Source organism: Notolepis coatsorum (assembly GCF_963971535.1).
Source record: "Notolepis coatsorum genome assembly, chromosome: 3".
Lineage (NCBI taxonomy): Eukaryota > Metazoa > Chordata > Actinopteri > Aulopiformes > Paralepididae > Notolepis > Notolepis coatsorum.
Genome location: NC_140167.1, coordinates 55,407,124 through 55,428,198, shown reverse-complemented (window position 1 = coordinate 55,428,198; position 21,075 = coordinate 55,407,124). Strand labels below are relative to the sequence as shown.

Genomic DNA, 21,075 nt, shown 5'->3' with positions numbered 1-21,075 from the left:
CAGACCTCACTGAACAGACCTCATTGAACAGACCTCACTGAAGAGGCCTCGCTGGTGTCTGGCTGTAGTCTAATGTTGGTGTTATAGGTTACAGACTGGAAGCTTGTGTCTGGCTGTAGTCTAATGTTGGTGTTATAGTAGGTTACAGACTGTTAGCTTGTGTCTGGCTGTAGTCTAATGTTAGTGTTATAGGTTACAGACTGGAAGTCCTTTATTAGTTGAATCAGGTGTGCTGGTGGTGGAATTTAACAAATACATGGAATGGCTGGGGTGCCTCGAGGAGAGGTTTGGGAACACACACGCACACACACAGAGTATGGAGCCCACGGACTGCTCCCCCTGGGGCTGCTTCTCCACAGCTGTCCGTGGGGGGTCCTGTTCCAACAACGCAACACAGTCACGGTGCCGGTGGGGGGTTGATGTTCTCTACCCCTGCTGCCTTTACAACATGGCCCCTGGGGAGAAGATACCGGTATACACCAACACACTGGTAATACTCCGTCTTTATCAGCCTATTTTGTCTCTTCCCCTCTCTCGCAGTTATCTCTCCTCCTCAGCGTGCGGCGTTCTTAAAGACAACATCCCCCCCTCACCTCCCGACCGAGGCCTCGCACAGCTGTTCTGCACACAACCCTGTGTTTTTAAATCACGCTAATCAGGCTGTGAGCTCCTATGTGATGCTGGCATACAGTCAACAGTGCAGGAGAAAGTCAGTCAGTTCAGTTACAAGTATTTGAAGCATTACGGGTGAACTTGCGTTTAAATGGTCAGGCGGTAGAAGAGCCTTTAATTTCTTTCCAGTGGGATGCAGGCATTGTTTGATGTAATAAAGGTACAGTATAGTGAGTAGAATTATCCCCCCAAAAACAACAACGAATAGACTCATACAAACATAATCCCTCTCATCATCACTTAAAGGAACACGCCAACATTTGGGGTAATTAGCTTACCGTCTTCTCCAGAGAGAGACAAGAAGATAGATACCAGTTTCCCCTCTGTGCGTTCAGTAGACAGCTATCTGGCTGCATGTTAGCTTAGCACAATGAATGGAAGTGGACATGACTGGTTAGCCTAGGCATTGTCCAACTAACACCTCTCCCGAAGGCTAACCGCCAGTCATGTCTGCTTCCATTCATTGTGCTAAGCTAGGCTAACATGCAGCCAGATAGCTTTCTACTGAACGCACAGAGAGGAAACTGGTATCTATCTTCTTGTCTCTCTCTGGAGAAGACGGTAAGCTAATTTCCCAAAATGTTGGCTTGTTCTTTTAACACTTTGAGTGCCACTCACAGCTTTTCTCGGGTTTACGACCCGACCGTTGAATGCCACGCCCAGAGTATTCTCGTTTTTTTTTTTAGCAATCTGAAATCATATTGCATCACGCGAGCCTACCGTTGGAGATCCAGGGACCGCCGGCGCTCAGATGTGAAAAAAGCGCCCTTTATCGTCTCCCAGATGGTAAATCACCCTTTTGGAATGGACTCAATGAAAGTGAATGAGAGAACGGATTTCTGACTCCACATTTTACTTCTCACTGATGCAGCCGGGGTCTACCAGAGTTCATTCTGGAGCCTCTGAGCCGTGCGGATCATGTGTTATACTGTACACACGATGGATCAATACATTTATCGAGTTTTTCGAATGGCGATCGGAAATTGGAATAAACCATTTGGATACCATCTGACCTCAGGTAAGGAATCTATGTTATCAGTGTTAGGATAATCAGACTCGTTTTCACTGATATATAAGCGTTTATGTGATATGTGATATGGCTGTTTTGACTGTAAAAGCCATGAGGAAATAAAAGCAGCGATTATCAGCGCACGACACGAGCGTGCGTGCGCACACATATACTATCGATCATCTAGCGTTTATTTGAAAACGATTCATAAATAGGCAGACAAATGACAACGTTCTGGAATATTCCAGTAAAAGGCGATTATCATAGGCATGGGTTGTTTTCCCCCGGAAAACGGGTGATTTTCAAAATGCTATCAAACGGAAATGAAGCGATAAAAATACAATCTGCCTTGCCAATGTTGACTGGAAAATGAATCTTTGATAAGCGACGGGCAGATTAGACACATAGCCATAATTTAAAACATAGATTAGGCGATATTAACGTTAACATTGGCCGTGGATGGTGGCATTCAACTGGGTAAAAAGGAAAACACGGCCCGGCACTGAAAGTGTTAAGGCAGACTACATGTGTGTTTATCTGCAGAGACCTCTCCCTCGGTTTCCTTTCTTTCTTTCTTTCTTTCTTTCTTTCTTTCTTTCTTTCTTTCTTTCTTTCTTTCTTTCTTTCTTTCTTTCTTTCTTTCTTTCTTTCTTTCTTTCTTTCTTTCTTGCTGTGCACAGGACGTTTCTGGGCCTAAAAATACATCTTAGTGGTACGTTTGATATGATATTGCTGGATCTCGAGTCATATTTGATATAATATTGCTGGATCTTATTCTTGAGTCAAATTTGATGTGCAATGCCTAGACAGTTTGGTCTGAAAGCGTTTGTAAACGCCATGTTGTTTTGGTGCTGATCTGGTGACAAACTAAAACAGAAATATTGTACAGTAAATTACGTGTTCAAATCCTCACCACCAACGTCGGTACACTCCTGTATTTCCTGTACTGTATGATTTGTTCACTGTTCCCGGTTATCTAACGCTACTCTGCTACAACCATCCCGCCATCCAGACCGAGCCAGGCTCACTTCACCCCCTCCCACCAGAACGTGGCTACACCGCGTGAGAGACGGAAAACCATCCAGTGTTGCCCCCCCTAAGCAAACAAAGCTCATTTGTTTGATTACCAACATGGTTTTCCAAAAAAAATCGTGACAATATCACGTGAAGCCAGAGTTGCATATGAAATGGTTTTGTGAGCTGTGAGCATAATGTTATATTCTTAGAACAGAGTGAAGCATGCAGGGTCTGTCTGCACGGTGTTTCACTGATGACTGCTCTCTGCTGCTGCTGCTGCTAATTAGACAGGGTTTAATTGGAGCTTGACCCCAGACAAACCTGATATACCAAGCCTCATAAGTCAAGCACTGATTCAATCACTGATATACTTTCAATGGCCGTGAAACAAGAGGAGGAATATCGTTATGGTGTAGGTGTACTTAGTGCATGACATGTCTGGGACTCTTTGGTTGTGTTTGGGAGATAGGGAGAGAGATGGAGAGAGAGATATAGAGAGAGAGATGGAGAGGGAGATGGATAGAGAGAGAGAAAGAGAGAGATGGAGAGAGGTGGAGATGGGCAAGGTCGCTGGACAGGCTGATGTGCTTAATGGTCTTGTCTGTAAACAGACGTTAGCACTATCTCAGACAATTACGTCCCGAGCGCCAAAGCCAAGCCCCATTACTCTGTATCGAGCCCATCCATCAGGACTTAATAGTACGAGTCAGGTAGACTGTGTACAGGAGGACGCCGTCATACTGAGTCAAACATTAACCTTGGCTTGATGTCAACACTTAACCCTTTCAGTGCCACGGACGACATATCTCGTTTTATCAGCCCCCCCACTGAGTGCCCACGACGACAAATATCGTTTTATTTTTTTATTAGCGATCTGAATTCATATTTCATCAACCGAGTCTCCCGTTGGTACACCAGCCCCTACAGGAGCTCTGATTGGAAAAAAGCGCCCCCTATCGTCTATCCCTGTGTAACTGCAGGTCAGTCGCTTAGACTGACCTGGGATCTGTAGATCTCTGGGGGGGGGAGCCAACTGGCTCCTTGTGCTGGCGAGCAGTCTGCTCAAGAACGATCTGCTCGCGGGATGGAAATCAGCCTGGAATATATATTTACAGCAGCCAATAATCAATCAATAAGCGTGATCGATATTTGGAATGGCGATCAGGAATTGGAATAATCTTTTTAGAGAACATCTGATCTGATGTAAGGAATCTATTTTACCAGTCTTGGGATAATCAGAGTTGTATTCGCTGAGATCTCAGTGTTTGCCCTATGTGTGATGTGGCTGTTTGTGCGCGATCGCTGATGAGGAAATAAGAGAATCGATTTTTCAGCGTGCATACGTACACATATACTATCGATAATCTAGCGTTTATTTGAAAACGATTCATAAATAGGCAGAAAAATTACAATGTTTTTGTGTATTCTAGAATATTCCAGTAAATGTCTTTTATCATGGAATCTTTATATTTTCCTTGAAAACGAGGGCTTTTCAAAATGCTATAAAACGAAAATGAACCGATAAAAAAAAAATCCGCTTCGACAATGTTGACTGCAAACGAGTCATTGATAAGCGACGGGCAGATTAGCCACATAATTTAAAACATAGATTAGGCATTTTTAACGCTAACATTGAAGTGGATGGTGGCATTCAACGGTGTTTTCAATGTTAATCAAAGGCACTGAAAGTGTTAAGACAGGGTTTGGGATCAACATTAAAGCATTCTGGTTGGGGTTTAGGCATGACTGTAGTAATTAACTACCATTACATGCAAAGTGCAAGGGGGGTATTGTAATCACATGGGTCGGTGTGTGTATGTACTCATACAGTTCTTGATATATATTGATATACAGATATATTGACAGTCAGACCGGCACTATTTATTTAAAACCGGTCAAAGATTTATGACGCTGCTGAACGAGGTAAAGGTTTTAAGTTAAAATAGGCCAACTTGGCAAGGTATAGATGAGAACACGAGGGAGCCAAGTGTCCTCAGTCTGCTTGCTATTCTGCTAAATATTCATGACTGGAGGACTGGAGGGATTACAGGTCAGCTGTGGCGTGGAACAGGTGTTGCATCCCTCTGAGCAGCGTTCTAGTTTGAGTTTTAGACGAGGTCCAAGGTGGTGGTGTCTAGTCCCCAGGCTGTATTTAAGACTCATGCCTCGTCTCCACTAGCCATGGTCTAGCCGTGCTGCTGCAGACTGTCTGGTACACAGTGACAGTGGTACTCCATTGTCTTTAACCTGGCCAGACCTGGCTGGACCCTGGCAGAGACGGCCACCTTTTCACAACCTGGCCAGACCTGAGCCAAAGCTGGCTGGGACTGTTGTATCATCACGGCGTAGCTTGTGTACCACAGTTGGTGGTGTGAATTTTTAAAGGTTGCCTAGCGACAGGAGAGTTTACAAGAAACACAACAGAGACAAAAACCCAACCATACCATACCATGCTAGACCATGGGTAGCCCCAGTCAGGCTGAACATAGCTAATGGAGACAAGGGCATTAGACGAACACATGCGTGGTTTACCTGCAGCAGCAGAGGGATGAAGGTCTCAATCTCTAGAATCTGAGCAGCTTCTTCCATCAGGATGTTGTCGTACTGAACAAGAGACAAGAACAAGAAGAACCTCCATTTGATGGTCTGGTACTTTAGAAGAGCATTTCCTTTAAGTATACTTCATGTTTTTCTCTCCACTGTCCTCCTTTATAGGAAACAGTTTCATTCCACTACATTTATACGAACATCAATATCAAATACTACTCATATGTTAATCATTTGAACGTAGGACTTTTGTCCAAAGTACTATTCCATCAGGGACAGGGTGTCTATACTTTCACTTAAGCAAGGGATTTGTGTACTTTTTCTACCACTACTAAAAAATACAATATACTAAACAAATATACCAGCTACATAAGTGTCATTTGCAAGTGTGTTTGAGTTCAACCGTGAGGGGTGCTCACCTTGAATCCCAGCTCCACCAGGTCATGGCGTTTGAGTGCGGCGTGGGTGCAGGTCATAGCGATGATCTTGGCCTCCTTCACCAGCAGGTACTTGGAGCGGTCCAGTCCGCTCCTCAGCAGCTCAAAGGCCCTGAATTCCTGATGGGGGGGGGGGGGGGAAGGGAGTCAAAGGTCACAATCACAGACTACTAAATAGATGTCTTCCGATATTAGCCAGCTATAAATGATATCGTCTAGCTAGCTGTTGTCGGTTTGTTTGTGTACAGAGTTGTGTTCGATGATAATGCGCTTCGCTTCCATCCCCCTCACAGAAAGCGGATGAGAGAGGGGTCGAGGGAAAAGCTTTAATAACATTTGGAGAGAGAGATTCCTTAAACAGTTTCTGGGTGATTACGTTTGTCCGTCTGTGAAAGATGATGGATAAACGTCATTACCTCTGGGGTGAAGTGGAATAATAACACCAAGCCCCTACAGACTAAAAGAGGCTCACCTTAACACAATCGCGGCCACTGGGATGAGTCAAATTATTCTCAAGAGGACCAGGAAATGTAAACAGACATGGGGCTGTTTGTAGAGCTAAATCTATACTTTATAGTATTGCTATCTGTCCATTCTCATTGTGAATTGAGACCATAAACTGTCCCTTCAAAATGGCGTAAAGAAAAAAAAAATCATCAATACGTTCTCATTTTATAGCGCCGTGAATATAAGCGTTATACCGGATTTGGTCTAGTATATTTCCTGGAAGCCGAGATACAGGGCTAATAGCTAATAACGTTAAATCCAATGGCATTTCGGTTATAGATACGCTCCAGTTAAAACTCAAACTGCATATGATCGGCACGATCCTCACACATGTATGCATGAAAGGGGGGGGGGGACATCGTTTCTGATTATTGATTACCAATAACCGCCTCATTAGCCTCATAGGCCGAACGCCTGGATGGCTATCAAAACAAGGCCCGATCGGGATGTACTTTACGTGAAAAAGATCTTACCGTGGTCCGGTGGGATCCCCCCGAGCATTTCCCCGTTATCGATCGCCATCTGGTAGATCGATATGTCCATTGGCTGATGATAAATCACCTTATTGCATGGTGAAATCTGCGATGCAAAACGTAATCCAAGGTACAGGCTACACATATAGAATCCAGCTACTGGAAACTCCAAAAAAAATTCTAAAAAAAGATTGCTCCCTTCAGCCACAGTGCACACTGCATTATCACGATAGCGCCCCTAAGAGGATCTGGCCGGTATTACACTTTGTCGAATTCAAAGAGTAGGGTAAATCTGCAGTGCCGCTCGGCGACCTTGAATAGGTTATTAAAATGGAATAAAAGCAATAACAACTTGCCACGGATTTATCCGTGCCTCTGTCCACAACGGGTGGAATCGAAACACGGAGATCTCCGTGCTTGGGCGGGATAGTGTTAATGTTGAAGACAAAGAAAGCATAACATTGTGAATATTGTCGACTTCAGTCTTATTTGTAAACAACATGTGGCAGTGGCTCGCCTTGGACACGTTTCATCCTAAGTAACGCTTATAGCCACCACAGGATAAGTATCTGATCCTAAGCACTGGCTTTCAAGGCAAAAGCACAACTCCAAACTAAAGGGTAGTGAAAAAGAACACCCTAATGGCCAAGCAACCTACCCTACCCTTCTAGGAAACCCACTTAGATTTACAACCATTTCATGTAATCATTAACCCGACCCCTCAGCTTTTTGCTCTACTTGGGACAACAAAGTCTCCTTTTCCCTGTGCCCCAACCCCCCCTATAACCACCCCACCCTCCCCCCCTTATCCTGCAGGGCTGCCTTAGGGGAGATATAGTGGGTGTCGGTTACTGTTCAATAGTAGCCTCCAGGAGCACTTCAGTGAAGATACTCTTACACGGCTTCCACGGGGCGAAATTAGGAGGGGGGGGGGAACAGTTTTTTAACACCAAAAAGGAGCTGGTTGGCTTCAGAGGGCCGATAACATGGCTCCATGAAAGCCCCACTGCAGGGGGTGGGGGAGAGAGAGAGAGAGAGAGAGAGAGAGAGAGAGAGAGAGAGAGAGAGAGGGGGGGGGGGGGGCAGAGCGGTTAACAGACTTGCTATTTTCAGGTTGCCACACCGACTGTGGTCGGGCGGGTAGGGGCGGAGACCGAGTCTCAGAGGGCACAGGGGGGGGGGGGGGCATAAATATTTAATGCGTTACTATTTTAACATTAATATTAAACCAATCAAAACATGCAGAATTAATGAGGGCTATTTTTAAGCCCCCGGCGGCTCCTGGAAGCTGAAGATTGACAGACGGCCAGAAGGACGAGGAGCAAAACAAGCAGGTAAACAGCGAGGACCGGAGAACAGCATGGCTCAGGAGGAAACCAGAGACGGGGACGTCTGCACACGGAGGTCCACAGGAAGCACACAGTGTCCCCGACCCGTCTGTCTGTCTGTCTGTCTGTCTGTCTGTCTGTCTGTCTGTCTGTCTGTCTGTCTGTCCGACTCGTCCTTAAAAATTACAGCGGATCCATTCTGAGGATGGCAGCTCGGACCAAAGAGAAGAAACTGCAGAGCTTCTAAAACGCTGGCAGATGAAGCTTCTAAAACGCTGGCAAATTCAGCAGCATATCGCCCCTGTGCCAGCGGTGGGGGGGGTTTCATAATGGACCTTCAGCGTTCACTGCAGTATGGAAAGCTAGGTGAGGCTGAGGAAGCGGGGAGAGCTACTCTATCTGATGCAGCGATACAGAGGCCAGCCAGATAAATCAAGGTCAACACACGTGTTGGGATATTGCCTCCAGACAATAACTTCTTTATTGCTTCTCTGAGGCCTTCGTCGGCATCCCATAAATCTGTAATGTTATTGTTATCTCTATAGTAATACTCGACGGGGCCGATGAGAGATGGCACTGCATCTCCAGGTGTGTGCGTGTGTGTGAGAGAGAGAAAGAGAGAGAGAGAGAGAGAGATGGATAAACAAAAACAAAAAAAGCAATTGCCTTTTATCATTCCCTCTGCCCGTTAGGGATATCTTAAAAGGTCCTGCAAATGGGACAGTATGTTTATCTGCAAACAAACAACAGAGCATGCAGAGCTATCTTTCGGAGTGATTCACTCCAACAGCTGTTGACTGGAAAATCAGAGAAGATGCTAACGTGGCAGCGAGCCTGTACACCGGCAACCCACAGGGAGACAGGCGCGTGTCCGGGCCAATCACGGCTCGGCCCGAGACGACTCTCTCGCTGTGGTAGGAGGACAGTGGGGGAGAGAGGAGGAGGGAACACGGTCGCGTGTGCTGCAGGGAACGAGCTCCACCTGGACATAAAGCTGGCTAATGATCTTCGAGGGGGCACCGAAAAACTGCTGATGTAGCCTGCGTGTGTGAGAGAGAGAGAGAGTGTGTATATGTGTTTGTGTATCTGTGTGTTTGTGTATATGTGTGTTCATGTATAGATGAGTCGAAGAGAGTGAGAGGGAAAGGTATAATTACCCCTATGTGGCTGAGATAATTGTGTGTGTGCGTGCGAGTGTGTGAGTATGCACAAGTGTAAAGAGTGTGAGAGAAAGATATAATTAACCGGGTAAAGATCATCGTGTGTGTGTGTGTGTGTGTGTGTTGTGTGCTACCTATGTATGTGTGTAGGCTTATGTGGTCTTGCATGCAAAGTGACCTCTTTCCATCCCACAGGGTGTTTGCAGTGTGTGTGTGTGTGTGTGTGTGTGTGTGTGTGTGTGTGTGTGTGTGTGTGTGTGTGTGTGTGTGTGTGTGTGTGTGTGTGTGTGTGTGTGTGTGTGTGTGTGTGTGTGTGTGTGTGTGTGCACGGCTGGCCTGGTTACCTCCAGCTGGGTAAAGATCTTCTTGATGTGACGGTAGCAGCCCTCCGCGATGTCCATGTCCTCCTCGTAGGTGCGGCCCTTGAACACAGGCTGGGGGGCGTTGGAGAAGTACTTGGGGAAGGGGAATTGGGCGGCCACGGCCTCCACCTCCACCTGCCTGCTCTGCTTGGGCCTGACCTTGCTCATGTACTCCTCCCAGCGAGACATCACCTGCGGCGGGTAGAGAGAGAGAGACAGACACGCCGCCCCCCGCCGGATGTTAGAGTCTGGAACCACTGTGTTTATATTCCAAACGCATGCTTTGGAACTCAGGAAATATGCACGCATGCGCACACACACACAAAAACGGATGCATACTCTCTCGCTTCATATAGAACAAGCTTCAACTGAAACTGCAGGACAGTGTAGCTATAAATAGACCTATATATATATAAAACACTTTAACTGCATAAACAAATAACCCAGAGGAGACCTGGACTTAACTGGCCTTACAAATGTGTGTTACCATACCAGATATACGTAGATCATCTACAATCATATTCTGATACTTCTATAAAAATAAGAAAGATTGGTCTTTAGTCAGCTTTTTCTCAATTTCAATCTTTCTTATTTTTATATAAGTATCAGAATATGATTGTAGATGATCTACGTATATCTGGTAGAAAATAAAAAAACAATAAAAACCTAAAATAAAAAACAACAAGGTTACTTGTGCAAGACCATCTCCATCACTGGACTCTCTCTCTCTCTCTCTCTCTCTCTCTCTCTCTCTCTCTCTCTCTCTCTCTCTGTCGATTATCAGGCTATCTAGTCCATTAGCAAATGCAACCCTTATGACTATCAAATCAATAGCTTACGGTAGCAGATTGTCAAGAGGCTCTTCCTGCAGTGTTTTATTCAGCTGTTCTCTCAGCTCTGACAGCAGGTTCTGTTGTCCACATGTCTGCAGGTCAGTAACGTTACTCTACTGTCTCTCAGCTCTAATAATAATAGTATTTTATTATTAATTATTACAGTTAATAATTGATGAATATGTCAAAACAGCACTGGCATCTTACAGTAGGGCTGGGCTATTACTTTACAATTTTGTCTTCCCATCATCATGAAAACAAGATAATAGAGACAAAACTACTATGCAGGTCGTTAGTGTTAGCAATGCCGTGTTGCTCTCATTTTGTCTTGTAAAAGCAGCGCACCCTTCCTTCACAGCGGTGCGCTCCATCCGTCGCCATATGATGTTCTTAAGTCAATGAGTAATCATGTTTAATAATCATGATTTCAACATCAATCAAAATAATTATGATTGTTGCCATTATCCTACAGTATTACATCTTTCCATTGTCTATCCAAGCCATCTTTTCTATCCTCACTGATGGGCTGTCTCAGTTGAGACCTTGTGGGCTGCCGAAGACGACAGTCACACCGGCAAAGCCCCTCGCCATTCCACAAAAACATCCATTTCCACCAGACGTCTATTTCAAAGGCGCTTCTAACGAGGAATGGGGATGCAGCGAGTGAGCGTCTGCTGTGGTGTTTTCTCCCAGGGCCCGAGGGGAGAGCGATAATTAGGTGACAGGAATAAACACAGAGGGATAATATTTGGGTATCTGCTGTCTAGGCAGAACTGGGAAGTGAGCCCCTGGGAATGGAAGCTTCAATAATGTCTGTGTGTGAGCGGCATGAACGATACGTCAGTGGATACAAAATCCATTCTAATAACATTTCTCATATAAACCCCAGATCCTGGAACAGTGTTTTCCTTTCCTTTCCGTTTATCAGTAATGTTCTTGATACTGCATGTGGGGGTTAATGGCTGAAATTTCATTTCACCAAAAGGATTTAACGTTTTTAAAAGCCAAATTAATTAAATAAATGGCCGGATGTTGCAGAGAACGCACTGACGCTGGTGACCTGATCTGCAATATAAAGCTTGTTTAGGCCGGCGATTTTAATTGCCGCTGCGAAATTCTAAATCCCCTGCCTTATCAGAGAGAGAAATGCATATTAAAATGCCTTGTTCACGGGGCTGCAAGAACCACAGACGAAAGCTAGGAGTGATCTATTAATAGCCCGTTCATTTTCCTATAGCTGTAGGAGAATCTGATTGCCGCTTCGAAGTTCAAAATCCCCTGCCTTATGAGAGAAAAATGTTTATATTACGGGAACACAGCTGCATGAACCACAGAAAAAGCTATGAGTGATCTATTAATAGTGCATTCATTTACCTATAGCTGTGGGGGACCTGAAGAGGCGGGAGCAGCCGGAAATACGTCACCCGTGAGAGGTCGGAGCTAGGCAACCGACAGCGGGTACAGCACGACTTCACACAGCTTGATCATGGCTAAGGTTCTCTCTCATTGTTTAAGGAAGATCCAATCACTGTTAAAACTGAACTTGAGCAACACCCTCTGCTTTAGCGTGATTGAAACATTACTCTCCAGGGTTGGCGGTTATAGACAGAATAACGGCCTTACAGGATCGTACGTTGTTTCTTGCCATTACCAGTACCCTAGGTAGAAACTACTGCACCTTTACATTCGCCAACGTTACTGTATTACTCAACTGCAAGCCATTCCAAGCAGGGGGGGTAGTATTAGGGGTGTGGACATTTCTCGATTCTAAGCTGCATTGCGATGCGGACTTGGACGATTCTGCATCGATGCAGTGACAGAACATAATCGATATTAAATAAAATAATATATACCGGTATATATAAAAAAATATTAGCATTTTTTTTATAATTTTTTTTGCTGGCTTTTATGTTATTTTACAATGTAGCGCTTTGGGATTTGCTCCACAACTATAAAGCGCCCTACAAATCAAAAATATTATTATTGTATTATTAAAGCTAGTGCTCTGGTCATGCATCCACTCAACTCATAGAAAAGACAGCATCAGGCTATTCTAAAAGTATTGATACTAATAAAAAGAGTATTAAACCGTTTTAACAGTTGGGTATCGCAATACCTTTCTATTATCTGTATCATGCAACACTAGTAAAGACATTTATTTTGACATTCTGATTTAAGAACTTTCTAAATAAAAGTCAATTTATCTGACTGCTTGTATTAATTGATGAAAAAGTAGCCATGTGCAGTAATATAGATTATAAAATTGAGGATGTAATATATTATTGAGCTGCATCGAGATGCATCGTAGAATCGAATCGAATCGTGGTAGTAGAGTGTTAGCGAAAGTAAAACGACTCATTGAGTAGTTTCCACCCATTTTCAACACCAATGGTTAGAATATTGGAATTTTAGGTTAAAAAAAATTACAGATATTTCAATTCAACCTAAATATTTGTGTCAGCGCACATTCTCACGTCACTTTTGGTAACGGGTTTCACTGCAGGAAACCCACATTGACGAGCTGCTAGCAGAATGTTACAAACGACTCCATCTATTTTGTGATGCCAGAATGGACTTCTTGCACAGTAGGGGTGGGAATTGACGTTGTGTACTGGAATTATAAAATTACCCGCGACTGCGTTGGGCTGCATAGTTCACTTTTGCTAAAAATAACATTAAGGCTTTGATTATGATTTTGCCCTGTCAATATCTAAATGCAGAGGTTGCTTTTGCGTTCCCCCGATCAACTAGTAACAGACCTTTATCCAGATTTAACGTTAAATAATTTACGTTCACATAGTTACCTCACAATGTGCAATTCTCACACACAGTCACTGTTTAATCCATCTCTATGACAGACAAAACTAAATCTGTAATGAGCCCAAAGAGCAGATTTAAACATTGCTCACTATGATGGTAAAATGTTGTGAATAATCCCTCCCTCCCTATTTATTTTGACGTCTGTTGCCCAAATCCAGACCCCTCTTCTCACATAGGCTGGATTATGATTATTACAGGCTCTTGTAATATGAATGTGCTACTTGTTTAAGCCAGATAGAGATAAATACTGTATAATATCTGCACATGTTAATCAGATGCCTATTACTACTACATAGAAGTCCTTCTTGCACTGTTCTCTCAGCTATGTTTGTGCAATCTCTGATTGCACATCAACAAGGCATACTTTTCTTCATAGGCCTTGATATCACACAATCACAACATACTTTGGCTTATCATTAGGGATGCACGATAATTATCGGGCCGATATCAGCAATTATGACGTCATCCCAATAAAAGTATTGATAGCTCCGATAATAAAAAATAATAAAAAAAATAAATGTACACTTTTTTTTTGTGTGTCAACGTTCACACGCACAATATATGCTTACTTAGGATTTGACTTGATTCAACAACAAAGCAGTCGGGGCAATGGCAAGCCGAAAACGGTCGAAAATGTGGTTTTTTGAAGTTTGGATATTTTTTTTCACAACTGAGGTAACGGAACGTAGACCAAATGCGGCCACATTTTTATAGGATTCTATCACATTTTCATAACAATAGCACCCTGCGCCGTTTTCATTGAGGTTTCTTACAAATTAACGATGCTTTGTGTTGTCCTTTATATGCAGATTATCATTCAAATCTTAAATTGTACCATATGTCCCCCTTTAGACAACATATGTAACGCTACCAGCGCACTTAATTCGTTTACCATTCGCGGTCACTATACCGAGGTCGCAATAATAGTTTACCGCTGTTCAGATCACGTCGAATAATATAGACACATCCCAGTGACCTGCGACCTGTGCTAACGCTCTTGGGAATTTTCACCTTTTAATTTTAAACCAATGCTGCCATCTACTGACAACAGAAAGTGTTGTCTAATCGTCACCTTGAGAGCCACTTCCGTATTCAGCGTCGCCCCAAACCCATTCTAGAGATTCCCACTTTTTACTGGGAGTGGGGCGTGGCCGTATTTGGTCCCAGACAATAAGAGTGGCTGCGATTGATCACCGTGACGTTAGGTAGATAACAATTTTTGAGACTAAAGTACCGAAAAAAGGTACCGTTGGGTACCGGTATCGATTCACAGGTACCGGTACCGTATCGGTTCAAATGTGAACGGTACCCATCCCTACTGACAAAGCACAATACCTGTTGGTTTTTAGTTCACTCATTGTTCAGGGAAACACATTGTTAATGACATTGACGGATTGTGAATTTTGTGATTGACTCAAATTATATTTATTTGGAAAAATAAATATAGTCACTTTATTTGAAGAGTCAAAACTGTTCTCTTGGCTTTGTTTTGTTCATAGTAGTAATGCTCATGTCATGATAAATCTGGTTAGGTCAAAACTACAGGAATATACATAAAAAAAAAATTATAATACAATAAATATATATATATATATATCGGTTATCGGTATCGGCCTTGAGGAGCATAAAGTTATCGGTATCGATATCAAAAAATCAATATCGTGCACCCCTACTTATCATTATCATCATAATTAGTATTGCTGTTATGTAATCTGTTGCACACTTGTCTTGCAAGCTCTTGTACTGATTCATGTAAATAGGCCTACATATCTTTTTTGACAAGTGATGTCGTTGCGTGTCTGTCAGATGGAATCATTTGTGAGTGTTCCATAGAGGGGAAATATCTCTAATGACAATACAATAATGACATGTGAGACAATCTGCATAATTGATGACTACCATGACTAGAAGTTGGTGTGCCTTGGTACCAAAATGGTTGAGAACCACTGGACTAGAACATACACTGTATACACATACAAACACTAAATTAGTTTAAGACGAGGGCTACCTCCCGTAATCGCAAATTTAGACTGGTATGGTCCTGTGGGCGTGCCACGTACATACCGCATCACTCACTCACTCACGCACGCACACACGCACACACACACACTTCCTGCTTTACCTGGTAGAGGTAGAAGTGTCCAGCAGTCTCACATGTGTAGGAGACGTCTCCAGGGACATCCAGGCTCTCCTGTAGCCTCCCCACCTCCTTAAGCAGCTCAAGCCTCCTGGCCAGTACGTAGTTCACCCTGCCATACCTGGAGACACACACAGCAAAGCAACCAAAGCACATAGTTCAGTGGGTGAACAGGGAAAATGCAGTGTGGCAAACGTCATCCACTTACTCCTGGAAACGTAAGAGAAAGTAAGATGCAGACGGTTCTGTCTGTTGTATGAGGAAATATAGACGACACGGTTAGGTGGAGAGAGGAACACTGTTCATCATTATCTGCCACACACACTAGGGATGGGGGAAAGAGTCGATACAGCGATATATCGCAATATTCTTCATGCTGATATTATATCAATACAGTGATGTCAAACATCAATATAAAAAATACATAAATAAAACAAATGTATTTTTTTTGCTGGACAATCCCATTTTTCTTCAATAGATAGTGATACGTTTGCTTATTAGATACACAGATGATGTGCATATATTTTCATTGCAGAGCTTTCTGTTGGGAAGACAATTTGCAGTTGAAAAAAGGTAATCAATTGCAATAAATATCGCAATATTACAATATTGTGACTCCTAACAGACACCCAAAGCTAGGTGCAAAGCACCACGGTTAAGAGTGGAGGCTGCAGAAAGAGAAGGTTGTGGATACGGATGTACACAAGCTGGCATCAACTAATCAATTTCAGATTTGAACAATTCTCACAGCGCTGCTAGAACTACGGCAACAGAGCTTTGGATGGTGTCCACGGTTTCACACAATGAGCGGTTGATTATACATCATCTTCCCTTGTGATCTGAATCAAGCAGGGGAATCGAAGCGTGAAGAGCAGCCTGGGGGAAAAGGGGATTCACCCACCAGCAACATGCTTCAGCATCATAATAAAGAACACCCAGCTGCCACAAACTAAATCTAAACTTTTCTAAGTTCCCTAAACCACTGAAGGTCATTAATAGACTGTATACATGTATGACAGAGCGATACACTCATTGAATTGTTCTACCCACAACACACCACTGGCAATACAACGTACTACAAAAGCCTGGTACTGCCAAAGGACTTATCTTAACCCTGCCCTCTTTTCTTGATCCTCCAATCACAACTGTTGTTTCCCTCATACAAACAAACATTGGAGGATCACGAAAAGACTGGGGGGCCAGGGGACGCAAGCCCACATGGGGGACATAATGAAGTCAGTCATGTCCGTGTGCGTGTGTGTGTGTGTGTGTGTGTCCGTGCATGTACACATAAAAGGTATGTGTGTACATGCAACACAATCCTCTCATCCTACACCAACATGGATGCCCACATGCCACAATGCTTTTGTATGTGTTCCTCTCCAGACTAGTGTGCCGTGTGGGGTCCATTTGTAGATAATGCTGCAAGCTCATCTTGGGCTTTAGTGGCCAAACTAGCAGCTGATGCTGTGGAGAGAGAGAGCTGAACGGAGCCCAGGCCTAGTCGTACTCTTCATTCATTGGGGGGTATTTTAGAACAAATAACACTATTGGCCATTTGAACTTGAGAAAAGTTTGAGAAACCATCTTTGCTATGTAAACACGCATTCAGTAGCGAGTATAGCGTAGAGGCGGACATTTGTTAAAACATGACTTTGAAAACATGTCATATTTAGTGATGTTTTCCTACTGCGTATGTCCCCATTCTCCAGCTGGGAAAATGCGACAGGGATGTGATTAGTAGATGGCGACGGGACGGGGGACAGGGGACGGGGCAGGTGGGATGGTGGTATGGTAACACAGGAGGTAAGCTCTATTTATAGAGCCCTTGTTAAGCTCCTCAGTCAGCAGACGACTCAAAACACAATCACACCGTGTCCTGCCCCGCCGGGCCGGGATGAAATTAAATAAAAAGAATAGTGGGAGTTGACCTTGTTTCCAGGGATGACAAACACCAGCGCCGGGCTCTGCTACTCTGGGAAAGCGAAAGCCCAGACTGACCCCGACCTGTTAGTAATGATGTAGAGCTTAAGACTTTTATTGAATTATTTTTCATTTTCAAAAAATAATTCAAAAGCTTCCCCTTCCTCCGTCGGAGCAAAAAAAAACTGCGTGCACACGTCTCATTAAAACAGCACAATATACAGCGTGAAAAGCGGGGAGATATAGTTAATTAACGGCGGTGATGTAACCTTCCCTTCTTGTTCAGAGGAGCGTCAGCCTTTCCATTTTTCATCCCTGTTATACAGTGTTAATTAGAAGTCGCCGGTTCTCTCCTCTCGCTCCAGTCGGCGGGGTGGAGAGAGAGAGCGAGAGCGAGAGAGAGCGAGAGTAACACACATCTCTCGCTGTCCGTCTGTCTCGTTCTGCATAATTCAAGGTGGTAACAGACTGCAGTCATACACATTCCTCATCTCCCATATCACCGTGTTCACACCGATTCCAGCGTAACCGAACTACATGTACGACTGCTTCCCTTCCTCGTTTCCCGAGCACCATTGAGTGCCATAGGGTGCAATTTGCTAAGTCCCACAGATGGTTATGGTAGTAATTAAGAATGTAGGCTACAACAAGGCCCTCGAAATAGACGCAGCATAAAAAATGGAATTAATATTCTATGAAGTTGGGGCTATTTATATTATTCACAGGCATCGTGTTATTTTGAGGAGAGCCTAGCTAGCTGCAGCGGGGGGGGGGCTTCGGCTGATTCATCGCAAAGGTGGCTTAAAATATACAGTGGCTAGGTATGCAGTCATGCAATTGTAAATATTTTGGGTTTCTTTAAGATCTTCTCCGTCTTTCTCTCTGTGTTAAGTGGTTGAAGTGTGCTGCCCCTGCACTTTTCTCATCCATATCTCTAGTGGGAAGGACTGAGTCACTGTCGCACGAGGCATTCCAGGACACCTATATGCACAGCCAAACACGCAGACGTTTTTTTTTATATAAAACATACAAAAGGAATGCTATTTATGTCACGGTATATACAGCCACGTGAGGTAACGAGACAGAATGGTTTTTCACTTCATGATGCCTTTTAGCAGCTAAACCACATTTACTGCAGATAATACTCCAAACCACAGAGCTGCACTGGTCTGCCTGCCAGCCTGGCCACCTGTTCCGGCAAATGGCTTTCAAATTGGCCGGTAAGACTGTGGGTACAAGGTCAGCTCTTACCACCTGGACCACAGCACTGAGAGGGTTTATGAGTGAGGCATGGCTGGTGAGTGGCGGGCTGTAGGGACAGATCCTTTACAGTGGTGGAGAGGCTTGAGAGAGCAGCCACGTCTAATGAAGATAAACCAGGACCTATGGGGCGGCACATGGTAGTATCAAGTGGCCATGTCACTGTGCTGGCTCGTGCTAACTATGTGTGCAGACAGCTGAGGCTGCTTTATGTGTGCGTGTGTGTGTGTGTGTGTGTGTGTGTGTGTGTGTGTGTGTGTGTGTGTGTGTGTGTGTGTGTGTGTGTGTGTGTGTGTGTGTGTGTGTGTGTGTGTGTGTGTGTGTGTGTGTGTGTGTGTGTGTGTGTGTGTGTGTGTGTGTGTGTGTGTGTGTGTGTGTGTGTGTGTGTGTGTGTGCGTGTGCGTGCATGTCCACCCGTCCCGGCTGTCCATACCTGCTGAAGTCTTTCTCAGTCTCCAGCTCCTCCTCTCCGTGTCCCATACGGAGCAGGTGCCGCTCGTCGATGTCCAGAGCCATGATCTTCTCAAACAGCTGGTTCAGAGCCTGTTACGACACACAATAGGAACATTGACACTTTTGTGTGTTTTGTTTGTGTAATCTTGTCAAGTTTTACAGGGAGTTATGGCTATGGATGAATTCATTTATTTTCTTCATCTTGATGCTTTCGGGTGTACGTTTCATGCATGTCAGATGGGATTTTCAGAGCATTCTAATGGTAATGTAACAGTGACTGTTGGCCATTGAAAGCTGTGGAATTCTAGAATTCTAGGGTTAAAGCGATGCTGTTGACAAGCAGTAGTAGAGCAGAGCTGGATGAGTATCTAGCATGCTTTGATGGATGCTTCTATTCCTGTATGGTAAATACAAATAATGAGGGAAACCGTTCCATGAGAATAAGGCTCTTCATAATTATAGTCAGTCATACATCAGACCAGCCATACATCAGACCAACTATACATCAGAACAGCCATACATCAGACCAGATATACATCATCCACACTGAATTTTGATCACCACAATTATTTTGGGGCAAAACAACTCGGGGAATAAACAGAGATTGGATGACGTTTGTTCATAAACTACAACTTTAGGATAAAACACAGGGATATAAATCAAGCCAAAGACTATCAAGGCCCAGAAATAGTCATCACCTTTTAGTTTTAGGTCACTTGGGAGATTCATAAGCGCAATATTAAATGTCCAGGAAGGGAACTGAGGAAATATCCTGCAGCTGAAATACTATAGAGGAATACTGGATGAGCCTGAAAACGGATCAAACCTAACTTTTCACAATGGTGCGAACGCTCAAAGGCAGCTAGTGTTGGAAAGTAATTGCTTGACTTAACAGCTAACAAAACTGTTCAAACAATGTAAGGCCAAATACAATAGAGGTCAATAGGAAGGGTGTCTGTATTTCACCCAGTAGGCGTTGGCCATGAAAAAAAGCCTGGATGCGTTGGTGTGACGTCTGCCTCCTTCAGGCTCCACCAGCAGATTACTTTCTGATTAAACACTGAGAGGGGAGGCCTGGGGCACAGGGGAGCTATCATTTTAATTTCCCCTCTATAATTCGGATATACATTTTTTTTGGCTGATTAATGGGGAAATTCTGGGCCGAAGCTATGAATTTCCTAGACAGCTTCAGTGTTTTTTATTTTTATTTATTTATTTTTTGTAATATTTTATTTAATACAAGTTTCTCCAACAAACTTTTCAGAACAAAGACATTACGAACAAAAGAAGGTCAGGTTTGTGCATCTATGAGGTTGTGATACTGACTGTGTGTGTGTGTGTGTGTGTGTGTGTGTGTGTGTGTGTGTGTGTGTGTGTAGGTGTGTGTGTAGGTGTGTGTGTAGGTGTGTGTGTAGGTGTGTGTGTGTGTGTGTGTGTAGGTGTGTGTGTGTGTGTGTGTGTGTGTGTGTGTGTGTGTGTGTGTGTGTGTGTGTGTGTGTGTGTGTGTGTGTGTGTGTGTGTGTATGCATACAGTAAAAGTGAGCTTCCTGTTTACCTGATTGGAATGTGTGACTATGAGGGTCCTCTGCTCTGGGAAGTTGTGATACAGGTTGGAGATGATCTGGACAGCAACATCTGTCTTCCCTGTACCTGGTGGTCCTACGACCTGCAGGGAGGGAGTGAGGTGAAGAGAAGGAAAGAGTGAGCGTTTAGACTTAGAGGATAAAAAAAGCATATTGGATGAGAAGATGAGAGGAAAGAGGAGAAGCTCCCAGACACACTAGTGGTTTTGACAGGGAGGCCCCGTGTGTGGGTGCATCAGGACGGCCCAGCGCCCCTCTCTTAGCTCTGTCTCAGAGGGGCCTGGTGCAGGAGGGTCGTGATGCTCCACGTGCACACACACACACACACACACACACACACACACACACACACACACACACACACACACACAGGGAAGAGGGAGGGGTAGTTACACAAGGCCAAACACACCTCACTGTAATGCTGCCATTTCCGCAGTACACCAGTTACTGTGGTACCAATTCTGGTTGTAATATGTAGATCAGCATTACCTCATACATATATGCATGAGCCATTTTAGTGTTATTGCAGGTGAGTAATTTCTGCAAAAAAAACT

The 21,075-nt window shown here is 44.0% G+C and overlaps 1 protein-coding gene across 1 annotated transcript in view; it reads right to left on the bottom strand.

The window, feature by feature from the left end:
- The window catches only part of aqr (aquarius intron-binding spliceosomal factor), a 181,889-nt gene that overhangs the window by 72,429 nt on the left and 88,385 nt on the right, over nucleotides 1-21,075 (bottom strand). Inside the window, exons 24-29 of the mRNA XM_084309865.1 lie at nucleotides 20,494-20,604; nucleotides 18,919-19,028; nucleotides 15,288-15,423; nucleotides 9,495-9,704; nucleotides 5,665-5,802; nucleotides 5,231-5,302 (exon numbers count right to left, since the gene is read on the bottom strand). Coding sequence (XP_084165991.1) covers nucleotides 5,231-5,302; nucleotides 5,665-5,802; nucleotides 9,495-9,704; nucleotides 15,288-15,423; nucleotides 18,919-19,028; nucleotides 20,494-20,604 — 777 coding nt within the window. The remainder of the gene's footprint in view (nucleotides 1-5,230; nucleotides 5,303-5,664; nucleotides 5,803-9,494; nucleotides 9,705-15,287; nucleotides 15,424-18,918; nucleotides 19,029-20,493; nucleotides 20,605-21,075) is intronic.